General features: G+C 39.8%; 1 protein-coding gene across 2 annotated transcripts in view; it reads left to right on the forward strand.

Annotated features, from left to right (window-relative positions):
* The window catches only part of zdhhc14 (zinc finger DHHC-type palmitoyltransferase 14), a 193,790-nt gene that overhangs the window by 70,638 nt on the left and 99,148 nt on the right, over window positions 1-24,004 (forward strand). For both annotated transcript variants that reach the window (XM_060831587.1, XM_060831588.1), the window contains exon 2: window positions 8,850-9,010. In XM_060831587.1, the coding sequence (XP_060687570.1) occupies window positions 8,850-9,010 (161 nt within the window). The remainder of the gene's footprint in view (window positions 1-8,849; window positions 9,011-24,004) is intronic.

Below are 24,004 nucleotides of genomic sequence, written 5' to 3' on the forward strand. Positions count from 1 at the left end.
ACTTCATATGGTGTATTGAGAGCAGATTTGGTCTCCTTATTTAAGAATAGAAATTATTTCATTGGAGGTATTTCAGAGAAGGTTCACTAGGATGAACCCTGGTATGAAAGGATCATCTTATGAGCAAACGTTAAACAGATGCAGACTGTACTTATTGGAGTTTAGAAGAATGAGAGGTGAACTCATGGAAACATTTGGGATTCTTAAGGGACTTAACAGAATAATTGCTAAGAGGATGTTTCCTTTCATGGGAGAGTCTAGAATCAGACCCAAAATACAATAAATAGGTGTTAATGTAAGACTTGAGATGAGGAATTTCTTCTCTCTAATGGTTGTGAATCTTTGCAATTCCTTGCCACACAGGGCTGTGTATATATTGAGAATTAAGATAGATTGATTATTGATCAGTAGGGGAATCGAGGGCTAGGATGTCAGGAGTATTGTCGGACCAGCCAGTATCCTGTTCAATGGCAGAGCAGGCTTGAAGGGCTGAGCAGTCTGCTCTTGTACCTATTTCTAATAGTTAACACCACTCTGATCTCTGTGTAGATTTCCTCTATATCCTTCCCACTGGTTGGTGATGTATAGATTATATTGAAAAATGCAATTGCCATTATTCTTATTCCTTAATTGTAGCCAAATTGTTTTTGTTCTTGAAACATCTGAAGCATCCTCTTTCTCCAGTACAGTAATATTCTCCTCAATGAAAATTGCCACCTCTTCTATTTTTTCCTGCCATATGTATTTTAGACTCTCTTTAGCCAGGATTGCTCAACACTGAGACCTGTGCTCACAACCACCTGATGAAGGAGCAGCACTCCAAAAGTTATTGTTTCTAGATAAACCTGTTGGACTATAACCTGGTGTTGTGATTATTAACTTTGAGCTTCCTTAAATTGGGTCTCAGTTATCACCACAAAGATCAATTCCCCTAAGGCAATCTGTGACTGTAGCTCTGCACTCTCGCTGCACGTATGTGAATACAATTAATCCCTGACTTAGAATTCATTACTCTTCCTTCAACTCTATGTACTAACTTAGACAGCAATAAAATTGAGAGTACTATCTCACCCAGTATTTCTGTCACCTTGATATTACTTTGTAAAATTCTTTTCTAGTTCCTACTCTCCTGCATTAAACAAGGTGAGAATACTAAAAACTGATACCAGGGTGCATGAAATATTAGTGCAACGGTATGCATGATCTTTCTTATGAGCAGGTTTTAGATGATGTCCTGGTTGGAACTTGGAGGAGAGAAAGTGATATGTTCAAAAAGAATGAGGAATGGGTTTTCAAAATGATCAGTTTGATATTGGTGATTTGGAATAAGATCTTGAAAGGGTGGGTGTTAAGTTGAAATAACTCTGATCTTTTCTTGAATTCTGAAGCCAAAAGAAATGTCTGCGAGGAAAAAACTTCCTGGCAAAAGTAATAACCCAGAGGGGTCAGTGGTAGAATAAGAGTTTGATATTATATTAAGAATTAAATAAGTGAAACAGGAGCATGAGGGATGAAATTGTGTCTTTTCCTGGGAACAGCTTGTTCAAGGTCATAAACAAATTGTCCATCTTTTTTGTCAACCTTTGGCCTCAGCCCAGTATGTAACATATTGAATGATTGAAAGTTTGTTTTGTCCTTTGTCATACTTAGTGTGTAATCTTTATGAATGGGGAAATACCTCCTAATGCTAGTCCTGAATTTATCTTCTACACATACCATCGAGACTTGCAATTGTGCTTTAAATGAATATAGTACTCTGGCTGAGACTTTTTTGTTCGAATCTTATCAGACTCGTTCTTGACTTTTTTTTTCAAGACTGAAGAATACACATTTTTAATACCTGTCCTTGTAACATGGTTTCTGATCCTGTGGATTATCCTCCTGGGATTTCCTTGCTTTCAAGGCTTGAATTTTCAAATTGGTGCAAAACGTTTTGGAGATGGGTTATGCTGCTTGACTCAGGAGATCTGGATATTTTGAAAATAAAGTGAGTGACTGAGAATGCAGTTAGGGATTGCAGGTGTCTCTTTCTTTCATGCAGTATTCTGCTATATGGTATTATCAAAAGATGGAAAATATTTTGCTTTAACTTTTTTGACTAGGTCATTTTCTTGTAACAATTCTTTGTCCCACACCACTCAAGCATACCAAAATTGCTTCCCTTTATGTTTCTTACAAGCTGTATGTAATATATATACACCAAGCAAAACATTGACACTGTTGGATTTAGAAGTGCAAGTTGTTTCTGAACTGCTGGAAATCTTTACAATTGCTTACACAACCTTCTAGAATTGTTAAGAAGTCTGGAATGCTTAAAGAATCATTATATACAAGTTATTACATTAAACCAAATGCAATTTGTTCCGCAAATAATGCTCAAAAACTTGTTAAGAAATAACGAGCATTAAAGCCAGATCAGGTCTAATATTATTTCGGTTTCATCTTGGGGTTACCACTCTGTCTATTTCAAATATGCCCAAATAGTTTGTAGTTTATTTTTAAAATCAACAATTTACTATTGACCTAAATGGACTCCTGAACGTTTATGAATTGTGAAATTTGAGACCTCTTAAGGATTTGACAATCTGATTTCTCCTTAATCTTCTGTGCATTTGGGAGAACTACCTAACGCGCCTCTCCTAGTAAATCCCTGATGTCATTCCAACGAGGCTGTTCAAAAGGACTGTTGACATCCTTCCTAATATGTCTTGTCCAGAATCAGCTATCATTTTATGACAGGAATCTAACCAATATTTTTGTAGACTTAGCATAGCTTCCTTGTTTTTGTACTTACAGTTTTCAAAACAAGTGATCCTGAATTTTTTTTAAAGTAGCATCATGTACTTGTCCTGCCTCCTTAAAAGATAAGTAACTAATCCCTGGTTTCTTTGTTACTGAACACTCAAAATTTTACTCTTATATTGTTTCTCTTCTTTTTTTCGATGTAAATGAATCACTTGATAATTTTCTGTATTAAATTTAATCAGTCTACTTCATTTGTCTGTATTAGTATTAGATTTGTTCCCACTCTATTTACTGCATTTTCGATTTTCGTGTCATCTGGGAACTGAAATTATGCCCTCAATATCTAACTCCAGACTATAAATGTAAACCAGTCCAAAGACTGATATTTGGAGGGTATTATCAGAAGAACAATATTTTACCACACCTATCCCTTAGTGAATTTCAAATCCCTGCTGTCAGTGCCGTTATAAGCTCATAGAGTAAATTGATGAATACTGCATTCATTGGAAACCTATTTTTCCTTTTGGTCACACTATATTTGGTAATTCAAGGAATTCTAATTTTATGCCTTTCTTTTTGGCTTTAATCTTTTCTGTGTTCAAACTAGACATTTTTTTGAAAAGCCCACTTTTTTACTGTTTATTTGTTAACTTTTACAATTCACCTAAACTAGATTCATTTTAAACTTTGTGAAATTAGCTGTTCTTTGGTTGAGTGTTTTCACCTTTTTTTTGCCCTTTTCCAAAACTAAAATGTGTTAATTTCATATTTGTTGCCAAGACTTGGAAAAAAAATCCAGATGGTTGGCTCAGTGGTTAGCACTGCTGCCTCACAGTGCCAGGGATCCAGGTTTGATTCCTGGCTGGGGCAACTGTCTGTGTGGAGTTTGCACATTCTCCCCATGTCTGCATGGGTTTCCTCCGGGTGCTCTAGTTTCCTCCCACAGTCCAAAGATGTGCAGGTCAGGTGAATTGGCCATGCTAAATTGTCCATAGTGTTAGGTGGATTAGTCAGAGGTAAATGTAGAGAAATGGGTGGGTTGCTCTTTGGAGGGTCGGTGTTGGGCCAAAGGGAACCTAATGTAATTTAAATTGCATTATGTGGTGTTTTCTGTGAAGGTTTTATATTGAGCATTTGTAATTAGATCATTTGTTTGGAACTATGCTTTATAAATCTGTCTGAGGCAACGGATAGGCCAGTAGGGCAATGGCCTGCCAATTATTGCCTGGAGTAAAATTTTGAAGATCTACTTTATTTTGTTTCATATCCCAGCAAAATATGCTACTAAAATCATTTGAAAATGATGAGTCATCCTCTTACGAAATTGGTGTGTGCCTCTTCCTTTTGGCCTGTAGGTTAACAAGCAATTTGTCTCTAGCTAGCAGACCTGGAGCCATGAAAGATCAAAAACAGCATGTTTTCCTGTAGGCCTTATCAGTAGGTATTGATATTTTTCATTTTCCTTTTTGTTACTTTAATCATGGATAACTTTTGCTGACATTCGGACAGGATCATAGAGATGTATAGCATGGAAACAGACTCTTCTGTCCAACTTGTCCATGCCAACCAGATAGCCGAAACTAATCTAGTTCCATTTGCCAAATTTGGCCCATGTCCCTTTAAGCCCTTCCTATTCATATACCCATCTAGATGCCTTTTAAATGTTGTAATTGCACCAGCCACAATCATTTCCTTTGATAGTTTATTCCATAAACGCACCACCCTCTGTGTGAGAAGTTGCCCTTTCGGTCCCTTTTAATTGTTCCCCTCTCACCCTAAACTTATGCCATATTTTTGGACTGCCACACCCCAGGGAAAAGACCTTGTCTCTTTACCGTATCCATGCACCTCATGACTTTTTAACCTCTATAAGGTCACCTCTCAGCCTCTGATGCTCCTGCGAAAACAGCCCTAGTCTATTCAGCCTCTCCCTATAGCTCAAATTCTCCAACCTTGACAACAACCTTGTAAATCCTTTCTGAGCCCTTTCAAGTTTGACAACATCTATCCAATAGGAGGGAGACCAGAATTGCACATAATATACTAACAGTGACCTAACCAATGTCGTGTACAACCGCAATAGGATTTCCCAGTTCAATTTTCTGATTTATAACGGAAAGCATATAAACAACAACTTCACTATCCCATCTACCTGTCACTCCACTTTCAAGGATCCTGCACTCCAAGGTCTTTGTTTAGCAACACACTCCAGAACCTAACCATATAGTGTACAATGCCTGGTCTGATTTGCCTTTCCAAAGTTCAGCACCTCACATTTATCTAAGTTAAACTCCATCTACCACTCTTCTGCCCATAGGCCCATCTGATCACTATCCTGTTGTACTCTGAGGTAATCTTCTTTGCTGTTCACTACATCTCCAATTTTGGTGTCATCTGCAAACTTACTAACTATACCTCTTATGTTCACATCCAGATCATTTATAGAAATGACAAAAATCAGTGTTCCCAGCACTGATCCTTGTGGCGCACATTGATCACAGGCTTCCAGGTTGAAAGGCAATCCTTCACCACCATCTTCTACCTTCGAGCCAGTTTTGTATCCAAATGGCTAGTTCTCCCTGTATTCCATGAGATCAAATGATGCTCAGCATTCTGTCATGAGGCACCTTGTTGAATGCCTTACTGAAGTCCATATAGAATCACTTCGACTGCTCTGCCCTCATCTATCCTCCTTGTTACTTCTTCAAAAAACTTAATCAAGTTAGTGAGACATGATTTCCCACGCACAAAGCCATGTTAACTATCCCTAATCAGCCCTTGCCTTTCCAAATGCATGTAAATCCTGTCCCTCAAGATTCCCTCCAAGGACTTGCGCACCACCAATGTCAGGCTCACCAGTTTATAGTTCACTGGCATTTCCTTGCCACCTTTCTTAAATAGTGGCATCATGTTAGCCAACCTCCAGTCTTCCGACATCTCGCCTGTGACTATTGATGATATAAGTATCTCAGCAAGGGGCCACAGAGTTTTTCGAGTACACCTGACCAGTTCCTGGGGATTTATCCAGCTCTGTGAATTTTAAAACATCCAGCACCACCATCTCTGTGTTATAGACATTTTTCAAGATGCCACCATCTATTTCTCCACATTCTATATCTTCCATGTCCTCCTTCACAGTACACACTGATGCAAAATACCTGTTTAGTATCTCCCCCATTTTCTGCGGCTCCATACATAGGCGGTCTTGCTGATCTTTGAGGGGTCCTATTCTCTCTCTAGTTACTCTTCTGACCTTAACACATTTATAGAATCCCTTTGGATTCTGCTTAACCCTATTTGCCAAAGCTATCTCATGTCATCTTTTTGCCCTCTTGATTTCCCTCTTAAGTATACTTCTACTATCTTTTGTACTCTTCTAAGGATTCATTCGATGCCTGCTGTCTATAACTGACGTATGCTGCCTTATTTTTCTTAACCAAAACCTCAATTTCTCTAGTCATCCAGCATTCCCTACACCTACCAGCCTTGCCTTTCACCCTTATGGGAAAATACTGTCTCTGGATTCTCGTTACCTAATTTTTTTGAAGGCTTCACATTTTTCAGCCTGTGAACGTCTGCCTCCAATCCACTTTTGAAATGTTTTACCTAATACTATCAAAACTGGCCTTCCTCCAATTTAGAATTTCAACTTTTAGATGCTATCTGTCCATTTCCAACACTATTTCAAAACTAATAAAATTATGGTCACTGGCCCCAAAGTGTTCCTGCATTAACACATCAGTCACATGTCCTGCCATATTTCCCAAGGGTAGATCAAGTTTTGCACCTTCTCTAGTAGGTATATCTATATACTGAATCAGAAAACTTTCTTGTACACCTTAATAAATTCCTCTCTATCTAAACCCTTAACACTATGGCAGTCCCAGCCTATGTTTGGAAAGGTAAAATCCCCTACCATAACTAACCTATTATTCTTACAGATAACTGAAATCTTACAAATTTGTTTCTCAATTTACTGCTTACTATTGGGGGATCTATATTACAATCCCAGTGAGGTGATCATCCCTTTCTTATTTCTCAGTTTCACCCAACTAACTTCCCTAGACATATTTCCACGAATATCTTCTCTTAAAACAGCCATAATGCTATCCCTTATCAAAACTTCACTCCCTCTCCTTTCTTGACCCTCTTTCTATCCTTCTGAGAGCATTTCTATCCTGGAACATTACTGTCCATCCCAGAGTCATGTTTCTATAATTGCCATGATATCCCAGTCACATGTTCGCAACCGTGTCCTGAGCTCATCTGCCTTTCCTCTTCGGCCTCTTGTATTGAAATAAATGCAGTTTAATTCACCGTGTTCTCTCCTTTGCTCCTGCCTGCCCTGATGGTTTGACCTGCTCCTTTTCCCAACTGTACAGTCTCAGACTGATTTCTTTCCTCTCTCCCTGGGTCACCCCACCTTATTAGTTTACATCCTGCAGCTCTAGCAAATCATCCTGCCAGTATATCAGTCCCCTTCCGATTCAGGTGCATTCCATCCTTCTTATACAGGTCATTTTTACCCCTGAAAAGATTCCAATGATCCAAAAATGGAAACCCTTCTCTCCTTCACCAGGAGCTATACATTTATCTGCTCTACCCTCATATTCCTACCCTCAGTAGCTCGTAACACTGGGAGCAATCCTGATATTACTACTCTTGAGGACCTTTTTAAATTTCTGTCTTAGTTCCTATATTCTCCCTTCAGAATCTCATCCTTTTTCCCTTCTATGTTATTAGTTCCAATGTATACAACGACCTCCTGCTGGTCCCACTCCCCTTTGAGAAGCTATCCTTAATCCTGGCACCAGGGAGGCAACATACCATTCTGATTTTTCATCTGTGCTTCTGACTAGAAAGTTCCCTGTCACAATCTATCACTTTGAATGTGACATATCCCTTGTAACATTAGAGACAGCATCAGTACTAGAAACCTGGCTGTTTGTGCTTCATTCCCCTGAGAGTCCATCACCCCTACATTTTCCAAAATGGCATACTTGTGATGAAGTTAGCCACAGGAGACTGCTGCACTACCTGCCTCCCTGTCCTTTGTTTCCTGGAGTTAACTCATCCACCTGACAGTATCTGACTTTTCTCCCACCTATGTCACACACCCCAGATCCTGTAACTTTCTTACTGGCTCTGACTGCCGCTCCAACTGATTGTTGCGATCTGATAGGATTTGCAACCAAAGACACTTCCTGCAGACATACTCATCAACAACATGGAAACTCACTCTAATCTCCCACATCCAACAGGAAGAGCACATAACTCTATTAAAGGCCATTTTTACTCCTTCCTCACCATCTGCACACCCAGAAAATAACACTGTCTTATTGCTCTAAACAAACACTGCACCAAGCTAACATTTTTTTGTATTTTTAAACTTAATCAAGAGACAGATCTCAATAAAACTTATAATCAAAAAAAACCCCACTCTACTCAGTATTGTAGATTTACAGCAAGGTTGCACTTAAAAACTATGCACATTTCTGCTCCTGTGCTGTGAGCTCTCGCACATAGGTTCCTCCAAGGTTAGCTGTGAATTCCGCTGTTCATTTCTCTTAGATGCACTCCGATGTCTGGAGATATTTGAACTGCAAAAGCAAAGACAGTGACTGTGCAGATTCATTGCTGTGTCAGACAGCAGCCTGGGTTTTTTTCCACTGTTTTGATCTTTCTTCCCCCAAAGTTTTAAAAAAATGCAACAGCATGTAAAACAGTAATTACTATTCCTGGAATTTGAGGAAATCACATCCAAAACCTAAAATACCTCAAAGGAGCAGCTCTTACAGCTGTAATTTTTCCCATTATTTTAAACTATCCCAAATTTAAGGGCATTTTGGGCTAATTCAGGAAATGTATATATTCACCGATCTGAAAGTAAAGGAGTAGGAATTATTTATTTGCAGTACTACCTTTTGATGAATATTGGAATTGCTGTCAGAATATTTAGCTCCTCATTGGTTAATCTTGAGTCTGAACTCAATTATCATAGTGTCCTATGTTATTGGAATTTAAGTTGCTGCCCCAAAATGTACTCTCTGTTATGTGCCCTATTAGAAACCAGTTTTAATTTCTTTTATTTATATTTTTAACAGCTGTCCATTCCTAGCAGTTACCATCACACCTGTGATACCAGCGATTGCAGGAGTTTTGTTCTTTTTTGTGATGGGAACGTTGCTCCGTACAAGCTTCAGTGATCCAGGAGTTCTACCTCGCGCTACGCAAGATGAAGCAGCTGACCTGGAAAGACAGATAGGTAACAGTGAAGGACTGTCTTTCTGTTTCTGTCCACCTTTTACTATTCTAATAATCACTTGACACTACGGAACGAGTATTACTGAAAAAGAGACCTACTGTTGAAGCTTTTCAGCTTGATTTGATCAGGGCAGGTGCAAGAATGTCCTATTTCAAAGAGGACAATAGTTTATACTGCATGAGAAAAAAACGCTGATTGGTTAGTAAAGGGACACTAGTCAAGATGCTGCACTCAAAGGGTCTGGGAATAGCTTAAGAAAATGCTGTTAAAGTAGAAGATCGACCATGATCTAATTGAATGGTAAAATGAGCTTAATGGACTGAATGAACTATCGTTCTATTTCCTCTGTTCCTATGAGCAGTTGACCTCATGCTTTTATTTAATACAAAAAAGACAGTGACAGGATTTGTCCTTTCTCCTGTAAAGGACAGTTCTTTATATATGAATATATATAGCTTCTAGCAAGTGTAAGTGAGCCATATTATGACCCCAACTGATCTTAAATTGCTGGTTATTCACATACTTAATTGTTTAAAAGTGCTGTCAAATTGTGGAATTGTACCTAATATTAGATGTTACAGGTTTTGCAAGCACAGGCTGATTAAATAGTTTGCCTATTGTCAATAATTGAAGGAGCATCCTGGTTCACCCGTACGTCCATGTGTATGGATCTATGCTCCATGGGAAACATTGAGGCATTGCACCTTATTTGAATTAAACAACGCATGATGGCACAATAATTTACTGGTGCATTCTTTGCAGTAATGTCTCAACCAAACAATCAGCACCCTTTTTCACTAATTTCAATTTCAGCTAAATTGTTGTTCCCTAAATAATTTGGCATTCTTGTATCTGTGGTGATCAATACAGTATGAAGACTGGAATACTGGTAGAGTAAGAGGCAGCTAGGGGTACATTTTCCTAGATTGTGTTCAGGAGAGTTTCCCATAGCAGCGCGTGTCTCGTCCTACAAGAAAGTATACATTAATTAGATTAGATCCCCTACTGCGTGGAAACAGGCCCTTCGGCCCAACAAATCCACACCGACCCTCCGAAGAGCAACCCACCCAGACCCATTCCCCTACATTCACCTGACTAATGCACCTAACACTATGGGCAATTTAGCATGGCCAATTCACCTAACCTGCACATCTTTGGACTGGGGAGGAAACTGGAGCACCCGAAGGAAACCCATACAGACACTGGGAGAATGTGCAAACTCCACACAGACAGGCGGGAATTGAACCCAGGTCCCTGGCGCTATGAGGCAGCAGTGCTAACTCACTGAGCCACCGTGCCATCCTCGACCTCAACTTGGGAATGAGGTGGCCAAGTGAGTTGTCTGTAGGGTTTCAATTAGATGATTGTATAATATGGTTCAGGATAGTGGTGGTGAATGACATCATAAAATCCAGAGTAAGAAAAATCATCTGATGGAAAGCTGACTTCAATGGGGCAAGAAGAGAGATGGTCAGGATTTTACTGGTTGTTAGGAAATTTAGTAAGTGAACAATGGGCTACCTTTAATGAGCAGCTGATGTGGGTCCAGTTGAGGTATATTCCCTCATTTGGAAAAGATAGGACAGACAAATCCAGAAATCCCTGGATGACAAAGGAGGTAGAATTAACATCAGAAAGAAAATTTGTGATAATGGAAGTTGAAAATACAATTGAGAACCAGGTAGAATGCTGAAAGTTTAGAGAGATAATGGTTAAGCAAATAAGAGAAGCAAAGAGCAATCCCAGTATCTTTTATGGGCATGTAAGTATTAAAAGTAGCTCTGAACCAGGAGACCTGGGTCCAAGTACCACGTGCTTTAGAGGTATGTAATATCTCTGAACAGGTGGATTAGAAATATCTGTAAATAGTAAAAATGTATTCAAAGGAGAAATAGGGCTGATTTGAGACCAAAAGCGGATTTACAGATGGAGGCAGAGGGGCATGGCTGAGGTTTTAAAACTTTGCAGCTGTCATTAGAAAACAGGTGGATGCGACTAAGCCATGGTGACAGGAGGAAATTCTGTCAGGTAAAGGGTTCAGAATTAATAAGGAAGACATAGTGGATAGACTAGTGATACTTAAACTTGACAAGGCACTATGACTAGATAAGAAATATTCAAGACTTTTGAAAGAGATGAGCATAGAAATTGTAGAGGCACTGACTACAATTTTTCAATTTTCTCTGATTTTGGGGGAAGTGCTAGAAGAGTGGAGAATGGTAAACATTATGGCCAGTCAGTTTAATGTTGATGGTGGAGAAGCTTCTAGAAATCTCACATCTCTAAACTTTCTACCCTTACCTTAAATCTATGCCTCCATGTCAATGATCCCTACATCAAGGGCAAATGTTTCTTCCTTTCTAACTTGTCTATGCCTCTGACAGTTTTATACATCTCAATCATATTCCCTTTCCATCTCCTTTGCTCCTCTCCTCTCTTTAGTATGAAGAAAACTGAAAGACAACGCAAAATAGACCTACTGTGTTAAGCAGGATACAGGAGCATAGAGACCTGGGTGTTAATATGCCTGGAACAATGAAGGTGGCAAGACAAGTGGGGTGTGTAATTAATAATGACTTTATTAATAGAGGCACAGAGTACAAGAACATGAAAGTGATGTTGAACTTGTCCAAAACATTCGTTTGACCTCAGCTGGAAACCACATTATGGACACCGCATTACCAGGAAGATGTGAATGTGCTGGAGAGCTTGTAGAAGCAATGTACATAAATGATTTCAAGAATGGAAACTTCAGCTATGAGAATAGGTTGAAGAAGTTGAGAATGTCCTCCTTGGAGAGATGATGTAGAGGTGCTGGTGTCAGACTGGGGTGGATAATGTCAGAAGTCACATGACACCAAATTATAGTCCAACAGGTTTATTTGAAATCACAAGCTTTTGGAGTGCTGCTCTTTCATCAGGTGAAGACTTTTTCATGTAGCAAGCAGTTAGACAATAGAATGCACTGTCTGGGTGCGCTTTTACGGTGGAGGCCAATTCAATTGAAACATTCGAGGGCATTGGATGATTGTTTGGATAGAAATAGTGTGCGTGGGAAGGGAAGAAAGCAAGAAATTGGCAGTAAGTAATCAGAGCCGAAGAGTGTGGTGCTGGAAAAGCAAAGCCGGCCAGGCAGCATCAGTCAGACAGCCTGACTGGCTGTGCTTTTTCAGCACCACGCTCGTCGACTCTGATCTCCAGCATCTGCAGTCCTCACTTTCTCCTACTAGGTTAGGTAATCAAGTCCTCGTGTAGAGGTGGTGCAGGCCCTGTGGGCTGAACAGCTTCCTTCTGAGATGTAACAAGTTTGTGAATCTGTGAAATCTTGGACAGTTTGTCTTTCTTTTTCTTAGTACTGCTTTACAATTCTCACCATTTTCATGGAAAATTCACCTTTTGAAACCATGAGCATTTTATCAGGAAGGCAACAGTTAATGGCAAATGCTAATGCTTACTATGTCATAGCATGTTTTTTCTTAGTTAGACATTTAAATGTCACTGAAGTGCACTACGTAATTGTAATTAAATACTTGTAGAAAGTGTGCCAGAAGATATTTGTATGTAAATATGCTCTGACAAAAACAGCCAGAAGTACATTTCTTAATGCTGCCTAAGTTTCAGTTTATCATTTTATTATGTCTGCAGAAACAAACCACTTTGAGGTAAGTTATATACTTAAGATACACTGAGCAGCTCAAATTCATATTTTATCATTTATTATTTAACATGAATATACGTTGAAGACATATAACCAATTTACCAGAGCTGTGTGTTGATCAATCTTTTAGAAAAAAACAGCTGAAGGTAGAACTGCGGAGGTTTTTGTATCCTTCTCTAGTAAATATGTTTTTGTCATTTGACATTACTTTCTGAAACCCTTATTTTTTTATATATAAATTACATGTATCAAATCTGTGGTGGCCATTGATTCAGAAGTGCTGACATATATTTGCATGCATGGTTACTGACTTTTAAGGAAGTAAATGTTACATGGTGGCAACCTGGCTTCAAGAATTTCACAATGGAGTATTTGTCATTTTGTTACGCTTACTTGGGAGTTTCATTATTTTAGGACACTGTCCTGAATAGAAGACAATTTAGCTAGCTGATCATAGAAATATAGAAAATAGGTGTAGGAATGGGGCATTCAACCCTTCAAGCCTGCTCCACCATTCAACATCATCATCCCTGATCATGCAGTTTCAGTATCCCATTCCTGCTTTCTCTCCATAACCCTTGATCCCTTTAGTTCCAACGGCCACATCCAGCTCAATCCTGAATATATCGAACAAACTTGCCCAACAGCTTTTCGTAGTAGAGAATTCCACAGGTTTACAACTCTGAGTGAAGAAATTCTTTTCTCATCTGAGTCGTCAATGGCTTATCCCTTATTCCTAGACTGTTACCCTTAGTTCTGGACTTTCCCCAACATCAGGAAGATTGTTCCTGTATCTACCTTTCCAGTCCCATCAGGATTGTTGTTTAGAGAATGTAGAGAACAATTTGAATTGACTGCTTTTACAAATTTGTAGTTTAAATGCAAAGTAGTCATATATTACAAAAAACAATTGTAAATGGGACTAGCTTTAATCAACTGTTGGAGAAAAATGTGCCTCGAATTTGTCTCTTTTTCCAAACTGGTAGAAGGCAATGACAGTTTCCATTCTTTTGTCTGATCTAAAATCCTCTGCTGGCAGTTTCTATCAATTGTCACTAGATAGTCAAAAGTGGGTACGTTAGTTTACTCCATCATTATCCAATTGATTGAGGCCAATTGTAGTGCGACTGACTTGTTGACTGACCAGCTTCAACGTGAGTACAGTGATGTAGAGTGCAAAATGTGAGCGAGAAACTATTTGCATCCTAAGTTTCTATCAGTCTGAACTTTGAGAAGGTAAAATGCTGTAAACTGGGGAGAAGGGATCATATCATTTTTTTGAACCAGAGGAAACTGTTTGCCACTCAAACGTCCTTTTTCTCTTTCGCCCTTCACACTCCGATTGCATATCTCACAAAACAAAAATCTAATGCTTGCAGTGCATATATTTAAAAGTAAACCATGACGCAGTTTAACATGTAAAACAGTTAAAAATTTAAAAAACAAAATCTAAGTAAATAAAATATGGATGGAGAGTCAGGTGATGAGTTGTTTCTGCATGATGTGGGAGCTGGTGGACCCCATTGTGGTTCCAAGTAACCATGTCTATTGTAAATGTTGATTGCTGGAAGAACTCTGGCTCAGAGTTGACGAGCTGCTTCAAACATTACAACACATCAGGGAGGGGGAGAGTTACCTGGTTACTGTGTTTCAGGAGACAGTCAGACCCCTTGCACTAACTAACTTAAATTCAGCCAATGGTCAGGGACAGGAAGGTGTGGCTGTAAATAAGGCAAGTAGAGGGGTCCAGGAGATAGAGATGCAGGAACTGAGGCTCCTGTCTTTGTTCAACAGGTTCAAGAGATTGGCTCCCTGTATGGATGGGAATGGGGACTGCAGGGAAGATGAGCCAACTAGCACTGTCATGTAGGGTGCCATTCAAGTGGAAGAGAGAAGGGGAATGTTGTTGTAATTGGGGATAATATAGACAATGTTCTCTATAGATAGACCATCTCAAAGGTTGTGTTGCCTGCTTAACGCTCGTGTTCAGGATATCTCATCTTGGCTGCAGAAGAAGTTGGAGAGGGAGTGTAAAGATCCAATGGCCATGGTCCACATAGGTACAGACGACATAGATAAAACTAGGGCAAAAGTTCTGCTAAGGGTGTATGAACAGCTAGGAACTAAATTGAAACAGCAGAACTAAAAATAGTCTCTGGATTACTACCTGAGCCATGAGCTAATTGGAACAGGTACAATAAGAGTAAGCATATAAAGTGTGTGGCTCAAAAGGTTAGTGGGAGGGAAATGGGTTTGAATTTACCGGACATTGGCACCAGTACTGGGGAAGAAGGGACCTGTTCTAATGGCACAGTCTTCATTTGAACTGTGCTGGGATTAGTGTCCTAGTGAATCGCATAACTAGGGCTAGAGACAACTAAATGGGGGAGCTGGGAGGAGGGGGGGTGTGGAATTAGAAAACCCAAATTAAAGGAAGAGGTAAGAGTGCATAACTCAGGAGAGGTTATTAAAATCTCCAGCACAGACACAAATAGGGCAGAATGTATGGAAAGAGTTACTGAAACAGCTCCTGATGCATTTTAAAAACCCCGTACCATCAACCAGCAGAACAAACGTCATATACAAAATACCCTGCAAGGACTGCAACAAACATTATATCGGACAGACGGGCAGAAAACTAGCCACCAGGATACATGAGTAACAACTAGCCACCAAAAAATGTGACCAACTCTCACCAGTGTCTGCACACACAGATGAAGAGGGACACCAGTTCGACTGGACAATGCATCTATCCTGGAACAGCCTAAACAAATACGCGCACAGGAATTCTTAGAGGCCTGGCATTCAAACCGGAACTCAATTAACAAATGTGTCAATTTGGACCCCATTCACCAACTCTTAGAAAAAGAACTGGAAGTGATATCACCCACCACAACAGACCAAGACAGGTACATAGGATAGAACACCAGCGCTTCATTGGAGGGTGACTGATGATGTTAGCTAGCATGGTGACGATACATTTAAGAACAAATCTACCAGCTCATCAAGCAAACTTACAACCTAATACACAATCTGTGCTACAAATCCTCTCCAAAATAACATTAAATATGAGGGTAATTTAGCCAGTAATATAAAGGAAGACAGTAAGAGTTTCTTTAGATATATAAAGGGCAAAAGAGAGGCAAGAGCGGACATTGGACTGCTGGAAAATTTCTCTGGATAGATAAGAGGAAACAAGGAAATAGCTGAATAATTACATTGCATCAGTATTCATGGTAGAAGACACTAGTAATATCCCAAAAGTTCGAGAGTATGTAGGCAGTGCTGAATATGGTGGCCATCACCAAGGAGAAGTGCTACAAAAACTGAATGGCCTGAAGGTGAATAACTCACCTGGACCAGGTGGACTACACCCCAGAGTTCTCAGGGAGATAGTTGAAAAGATAGTGGAGGCATTAGTGATGACCTTTCAAGAATCACTAGAATCAGGGAGTGTCCCAGAGGATTGGAAAATCACTAATGTGGCCTGCCCCCCTGTTTAAGAAGGAATAAAGCAAAAGATGGAAAGTTGTAGATTGATTAGCCTAAACTCATTCGTGGGAAAGATGAAGGATGAAGCTGAAGGATGAGACGTCTGAACACTTGGATGTGTACAGTAAAATAGGGCAAAGCAGCCTTCCTTCATCAAAGGAATGTGCCTGACAAATCTGCTAGAGTTTTTTGAGGAAGTAACGAGCAGGTTAGACCAAGGAGAGCCAATGGATGTTATCTACCTGGACTTCAAAAAGGCCTTTGACAAGGTGCCACACAGGCGGCTACTGAGTAAGATAAGGGCCCTTGGTGTCAGAGGCAAGTTGCTAGCATGGACAGAAGCTTGGCTGTCTGGCAGAAAGCAGAAAGTGGGGATAAAAGAGTCCTTCTCAGGATGGCAGCCAGTGACAAGTGGTGTTCCACAAGGATCGGTTTTTGGACCACAACTTTTTCCTTTATATATAAGTGATCTACATGAAGGAACTGAGGGCATTCTAGCTAATTTCATACACAATATAAAGATACATAGAGGGACAGCTAGCATTGAGGAGGTGGGGAGGCTGCAAAAGGATTTGGACAGGTTAGGAGATGGGCAAAGACATGGCAGATGGAGTACAAGGTGGGAAAGTATGAGATCATGCACTTTAGTAGGAAGAATAGAGGCACTGACTATTTTCTAGATGGGGCAAAAATTCAGAAGTCTGAAGTGCAAATAGACTTGAGAGTTCTAATGCAGGATTCTCTTAAGGTAAACTTGCAGGTTGAGTCAGTAGTTAGGAAGGCAAATGCAATGATGGTACTTATTTTGAGAGAACTTGAATATAAAAGCAGGCATGTACTTCTGAGGCTCTGATCGGGCCACATTTTAGAGTATTGTGTGCAGTTTTGGACCCCATATCTCAGGAAGGATATAATGGCCCTGGACCGTGTTCATTCATTGTGGTAGAGTCTGCATGGTCTCACCAATATGTCATGCCTCGGGCATCCTTGTCTGCAGCATATAACATAGACCACATTAGCCGAGTCATGAGTGTCTGCTGTGTTTGTGATGGCTGTTATTCCCATGTGTGATGGTAGTATCCATACAGATGCTACACCAACGGATGATTGGACTCCATGCAGCAATTGCCAGACTGGAATGTTTTCTCCCATTCGGGGGACATTCCAGCTGTTAAGGACGTTCAGCCTCCGATCCTTGGGTAAGCGTCCTCCAAGTTGGACTTCGGGATACATAACAACGCAGAATAGAAACTGATAGTCAAATTCCATATCAATGAAGACTGCCTCAATTGTGACCTCGGGTTCGTGCCGTGCCACATGTGAGCCCACCACACTATTCTATACCAGTAAAATCTTGCTTACTGTCCTGTTTTGACACCATGACCTTGATAAATTGTTATGATCTCTTTACCTTTAGTTAGTTTGTACAATTTTGGATTACTTAGTTGGTTAGACCCTTGACATGCGACTGTTCTGCCTATTATGTTTTTCCAGATTGTTTCCAACACCACGTTATTTTTTAAAGATTTTGTAATTATCTCGCTGCCTTATTTAATTGGATGATGGCTCAGCCCTTTGCTTGTATTCAGTTGTTGACTAGGAGAAAGTAGACTGCAGATGCTGGACAATCAGAGTTGAAAAGTGTGGCACTGGAAAAGCACAGCAGGTCAGCCAGCATCCGAGGGGCAGGAGAATCGACGTTTTGGGCATAAGCCCTTCATCAGGAGGGCTCGTGCCCAAAATGTCAACTATCCTGCTCCTCGGATGCTGCCTGACCTGCTGTGCTTTTCCAGCACCACGCTGTTTGCTTCAGCTGTTGACCCTTTACTCACACCATCTGACACTCTTGGTCACCTGCCGAGACTTATTATTCGACACTTCACTCACACTTGTTGTATAATCTTTTGATCTCTCTGCCTATAAATTCTGTATCTGTGTGCTCTACTCTCTCACTTCACCTGACAAAAGGGGCTGTGCTCCGAAAGCTTGTGATTTCACATAAACCTGTTGGACTATAACCTGATGTCGTGTGACTTCTGACTTTGTCCATCTTAGTCCAACACCGGTATCTCCACGTAGATATAAAGAGGGTTTTGAAAGGTTAGCTAGACATTGACAGATACAATTCAATTCTGATACATGACATGCAATGAAATTCTTGCAGAAATCTTCTTTCTTTACTAGACAACCTCTTGTTCTGCTTATGTTAGATATTTTATCATGTGATGTGTTATTTCACTATCAAAATAGAATTATGGTTATCTGACTGTTCCTTTGTGAATTGCCAGAAATGGATGCATACAGACGTCATTTAGAGAGTAATTATTCTGATGTAGAATAGTAGGTATTTGCAAATCTTTGGCATCCCACCCAAAAAAAAGCTGCAATATGCATTTATTTTGGGGGGAACGAGGGGATTGTGGCATGAAATTGAGGGATAACTCAATTAGGATTGATTCTTGGCACAGCAATTTAACTGAGCTGAGTCACTTCAAGGAAAGGCGCTTGTGACCGAGTGCAGTGTTCCTGCCTCTGAGCCAGTAGTCATAGATCAAAGTCCCATTTTCTTCACAGACATGTAATAACATCTCTGAGTTGTTGATTAGGTAACTATCTAGCCTATCCAAGTGTAGTGTAAAGAATTGCACGTCTTAAAGTATGTTACATTTTAAATTCACGTAACACCTGCCCTAATAATGTGCCTGAGACAAGCATTTTGCAGTTATTACTTTTTATTGTTTTGTAATGAATGAGAACTGCCTCGGATCTATTTATTCAATCACTAATGTCAATCAAAGTGAAAGCTTTCATCCATTCATTTGGAAGGATTCAAACTTAAAACATAGAGGGATATAACAACAACCAATTGTTTTGCAAAATTGAACGAGATAAAAATCCGTTTCATAAATAGTTGGATGCATAGCTATTTTAAGGATTCCCTCTGGCTACCTCATCGTGCTCTAGGGATATGATGATTCCAAGTGTGTTTCCAAACATCATGGGTTATGTTTCCAGTTATTTCAACAAGTCACAAGGAATTGACAAAACAATGCTTTGTATTTATTTCTGCATGGTTTATCTGAACATAACTTCAGGGCCTTGACGTATTCTTAAAACAAAAGTAACATTTTGTTTCATTTTATTTAAAAATGAAGCTTGTCCTTCAAATTTCCTTATTTTCAATGTGAGGTTCAAATACTAAATTTAGAAAGTGATAGAAAAATATTTAGACTCCTTTGTTGTGTGATACAGCCTGAATATGTTTAAAAGGGCTATCTGATCAGATATCTGTAAAAGTAATTTTGTCTTTGAATGAAAATAAAACTGCGTTGAAGACTATATATTGATAAATCTGGCAGTTAAATGTGGCAGGTGTTTGGGTGCTTTATCCACATAGGTACTTATCTACTTTCTCTGCATATAATTTAGCCCAGACGTTCTGCCATAATTTGTAGTATTGCTTTCTTTTTGAACTTTCAAAGTAATTAAAAACGCAGTGTTAAAATAGCTCAGTCATCCACTTAAGTTCATCTGTACAGAAATATCCACTGGTTGACTGCTGCAATATCCAGCAACTCATGAGTAACTCATGAGCCCCACTGACTATTCACAAGTATCTTTTTATGTCTGAAGAAGAACTTGCTGATATCTGATCTAAATTTGCCTTTCATTGTTATGAGCTTGTATACTTTTCTCCTATTTTCACTTTAGTTTGAAGTAGATCTGGATCCAGCTATTTATAATGTTATTTACTTCATACAATCTCCTTTGAATCATCTGAAATTTATATGTTCTTCATTCTTCAAACTTCTGTTATGGCTGTTATCTGAATAAGCTCACTCTGGATCAAAAGTACCTCCCCACGTATTAAAAGCTAGAAATAGACATAGTTCTTATCAATTGTACTCTAACTAGAATATTTTACAATTTAAACATGGTTTCCTCTGACCTTGAGAGTTTTGTTTTTATAGTTCAGCATTTTCTTTGATAAGATGACAACTCTGATGAAAGGAAAGACATAGAAAGGGATAGAACATTCAGCCTGTTTAGCTTACGTTGCTGTTAAGTTTGATCATGACACTGTTATCCTTTTACTGTGAAAGGAATTGAATTTAAAAATAAAAATAAAGCATTTCTGCTTCAGTTAGATCACTCAGTGGTGAGATCACAATTTGAATACTGTGTGCAGTTTCAGTCTCTTTATTTAAGAAATTGTATAAATATGTTGGAGGCAGTTCAGGGGAGGTTTATGAGATTAGAATAAGCGTGTTGTCATATGAGGAGTGGTTTGATAGGATGGACTCCAAATTGGAGTTTAGAAGTGAAATAATTGCACAGAAGTCATTATCCCATCACCCAGTCACCCTTTATTTACTTGTTCATAGTACACTGGCTGCAGCCAGCCAGCTTAGAATCAGTCACCTGAACTGAGGAGATTCTCATCCCCTGGTTATATTAATTTGGCATGGCTGATTTGCCCAGGTTAACAAGCCCAATCAATGACCTCCTCAACAAGGTCAACCTGATTCCAATCATACAAGGGGTGACTTGATTGAAGTATTTAGGATCCTGAATGATCTTGGACAAGATGAATGTGGAAAGGATATTACCTTTTGCAGCTAAGCCCAGAACTAGGGAACTTCAGCGTACAGGTTAGTCTGTTAGACGATTTATATAAGTTTGCAACTCTCTGCGACAGAAGGTGGAGGTGGTAGAGCCTCTGAATATTTTAAAGACAAACTTATATAGATTCTTGTTAGACAAGGTTTTCAGAGATAGCTGAAATTGTAGAATTCAAAACAGCCATGATTTTATTGAATGGCAGAGCAGCTTCAAGGAGCCAGTTGACTTAAAGTCCAAATGTTCAATATATTCTTCATCTGATTGTAGCCTCAAATTCACATTTCTGCCTACCTGCCCTTACACTCAATTCTCTTGATCAAACATTTGCCTAACTCAGACTTGAGTATATTCAATGATCTATCCTGAACTGCTATCTGGTGAAGAATATTTGAAAGATTAATAATCCTCTAAGAAAATAAGTTCTTTTTCATTTCTGTCTTAAAAATATTTTGAAACTATAGTTCTGGATTCACCTGCGAGAGGAGCAACCCTTGCAAGTCCCTCAGAATCATATATGTTGAGTATGATCACTTCCGTTTATTCTGAATTCCAGTGAGTACACCAGCTTAACCCTTTCACATAAGACTTTGAAGAATCAACCCAATGAGCCTTTTCTGAACTGTTTCAAATGCTAGTGTGTCCCTCCAGGCGTAAGGTGACCAAAGATATATTCACTATTCTCGTCTTAAGTACAGTCTCATCAATGCCATCTGCTGTTTCAGCAAAACTTCCATGCTTTGTACTTCATTTCCCCTTAAAACAAAGACCAACATCCCTTCTGTTAGTAATTATTGCTCACACTGAAGCTTCGTAAGTTCTGAATCTGCCTTAATATAGAACATTCCAGCGCAGTACGTGCCCCTGGGTCTTTGATGTTACGTCGACCTGTCTGAACCAATCTGAAGCCTATCTATCCTTTATTCCATTTTCATCCATTAATTTATTCAATGACCATTTAAATGCCCTTAAAGTTGGCGAGTGCATTCCTCGCCCCTACTACACTCTGAGTAAAGAAACTACCTCTGACATTTGTCCTATATCTATCACCCCTCAATTAAAGCTATGTCCCCTCGTGCTAGCTATCACTGCCTGAGGAAAAAGGCTCTCACTGTCCACCATATCTAACTCTCTGATTATCTTTTATGTCTCAATTGTGGGCGGCACAGTGGTTAGCACTGCTGCCTTACAGCGCCAGAGACCCGGGTTCAATTCCCACCTCAGGCGACTGACTGACTGTGTGGAGTTTGCACGTTCTCCCCATGTCTGCGTGGGTTTCCTCCGGGTGCTCCGGTTTCCTTCCACAGTCCAAAGATGTGCGGGTCAGGTGAATTGGCCACGCTAAATTGCCCGTAGTATTAGGTAAGAGCTAAATGTAGGGGTATGGGTGGGTTGCACTTCGGCAGGTTGGTGTGGACTTGTTGGGCCGAAGGGACTGTTTCCACACTGTAAGTAATCTAATCTAAGTCACTTCTCGACCTCCTTCTCTCTAATGAAAATAGCCTCGTGTCTCAGCCTTTCTTTATAAGACCTTCCCTTCATACAAGGCAACATCGCAGTAAATCTTCTCTGAAACCTTTCCAAAGCTTCCATATTGTTTCTGTAATGTGGTGACTAGAACTGTACACAATATTCCAAGTGTGGCTGCAGCAGAGTTTTATACAGCTGCAAGATTGACCTCGTGGTTCCAAACTCAATGCCTCTACCAATAAAAGCTAACACAATGTATGGCTTCTTAACAACCCTATCAACCTGGGTGGCAACTTTCAGAAATCTATGTACCTGGACATGAGATCTCTCTGCTTATCTACATTACCAAGAATCTTACTATTAGCACAGTACTCTGTATTCCTGTTGCTCCTTCCAAAATGAATAACCTCACACTTTTCCACATTAAACTCCATTTGTCACCTCTCAGCTCAGCTCTGCAGCTTATCTATGTCCCTCTGTAACCTGCAATATTCTTTGGCACTATCCACAACTCTACCGACCTTAGTGTCTTCCGCAAATTTTACTAACCCATCCTTCTAAACCCTCATATAGGTCATTTATAAAAATGCCGAGCAAAGGCCCCAAAACAAATCCTTGTGGTACACTACTAGTAACTGAACTCCAGGGTGAGCGTTTCCCATCAAACGCCACCCTCTGTTTTTTTTCAGCTAGCTAATTTCTGGTCCAAACCACTAAATCACCTTTAATCCCACCCCTCTTTATTTTATGCAATAGCCTACCGTGGGGAGCCTTATCAAACACGTTACTGAAATCCACAATTACCACAGCAACTGCTTTACCTTCATCCACCTGTTTGGTCACCATCTCAAAGAACTGAATAAGTTTGTGAGGCACAATCTACCTTTCACAAAACTGTGTTGACGATCCCTTTATTAACGTATTCCTTTCTGAACGATTATAAATTCTATCTCTTTTAACCTTTTCCAACATTTTACCTACAACCGAAGTAAGGCTCACTGGTCTATAATTACCAGGGTTGTCTCTACTCACCTCCTTGAACAAGGGGACAACATTTGCTATGCTCCTGTCTTCTCGCACTATTCCTGTAGGCAATGACAACAGAAAAGATCAAAGCGAAAGGCTCTGCCGTCTCCTCCCAGGCTTCCTAGAAAATCCTAGGATAAATCCAGGCCGGCCCAGGGGACTTATCTACTTTCACACTTCCCAGAATTACTAACACCTCCTCCTTGTAAACCTCAATCCTGTTTAGTCTAGTAGCCTGTATCTCCGTATTCTCCGCGACAACATTGTCTTTTTCCAGTATGAATATTGATGAAAAATGTTCATTTAGCACTTCCCTTAGCTTTTCAGACTCCATGCACAACTTTCCACCACTATCCTTGATTGGAGAAAGTGAGGACTGCAGATGCAGATGCAGATCAGAGCTGAAAATGTGTTGCTGGAAAGGCGCAGCAGTCAGGCAGCATCCAAGGAGCAGGAGAATCGACATTTCAGGCATGAGGCCTTTTTTCTCTAGTCATTCTTTTATTCCTGATATAAAAGCTTTAGGGTTTGACTTGATCATATCTGCCAACGACTTCTCATGTCCCTGCCTGGCTTTCCTTAGCTCTCTCTTTAGGTCCTTCCTGGCTAACTTGTAACTCTCAAGCACCTAACTGAGCCAGCATGTGTCATCCTAACATCTTCCTCCTTCCTCTTGACAAGAGATTCAGCTTCTGTAGTAAACCATGGCATCTTCGCTTGACCATTTC

The sequence above is a fragment of the Hemiscyllium ocellatum genome, chromosome 10 (genome assembly GCF_020745735.1).
Source record: "Hemiscyllium ocellatum isolate sHemOce1 chromosome 10, sHemOce1.pat.X.cur, whole genome shotgun sequence".
NCBI lineage: Eukaryota > Metazoa > Chordata > Chondrichthyes > Orectolobiformes > Hemiscylliidae > Hemiscyllium > Hemiscyllium ocellatum.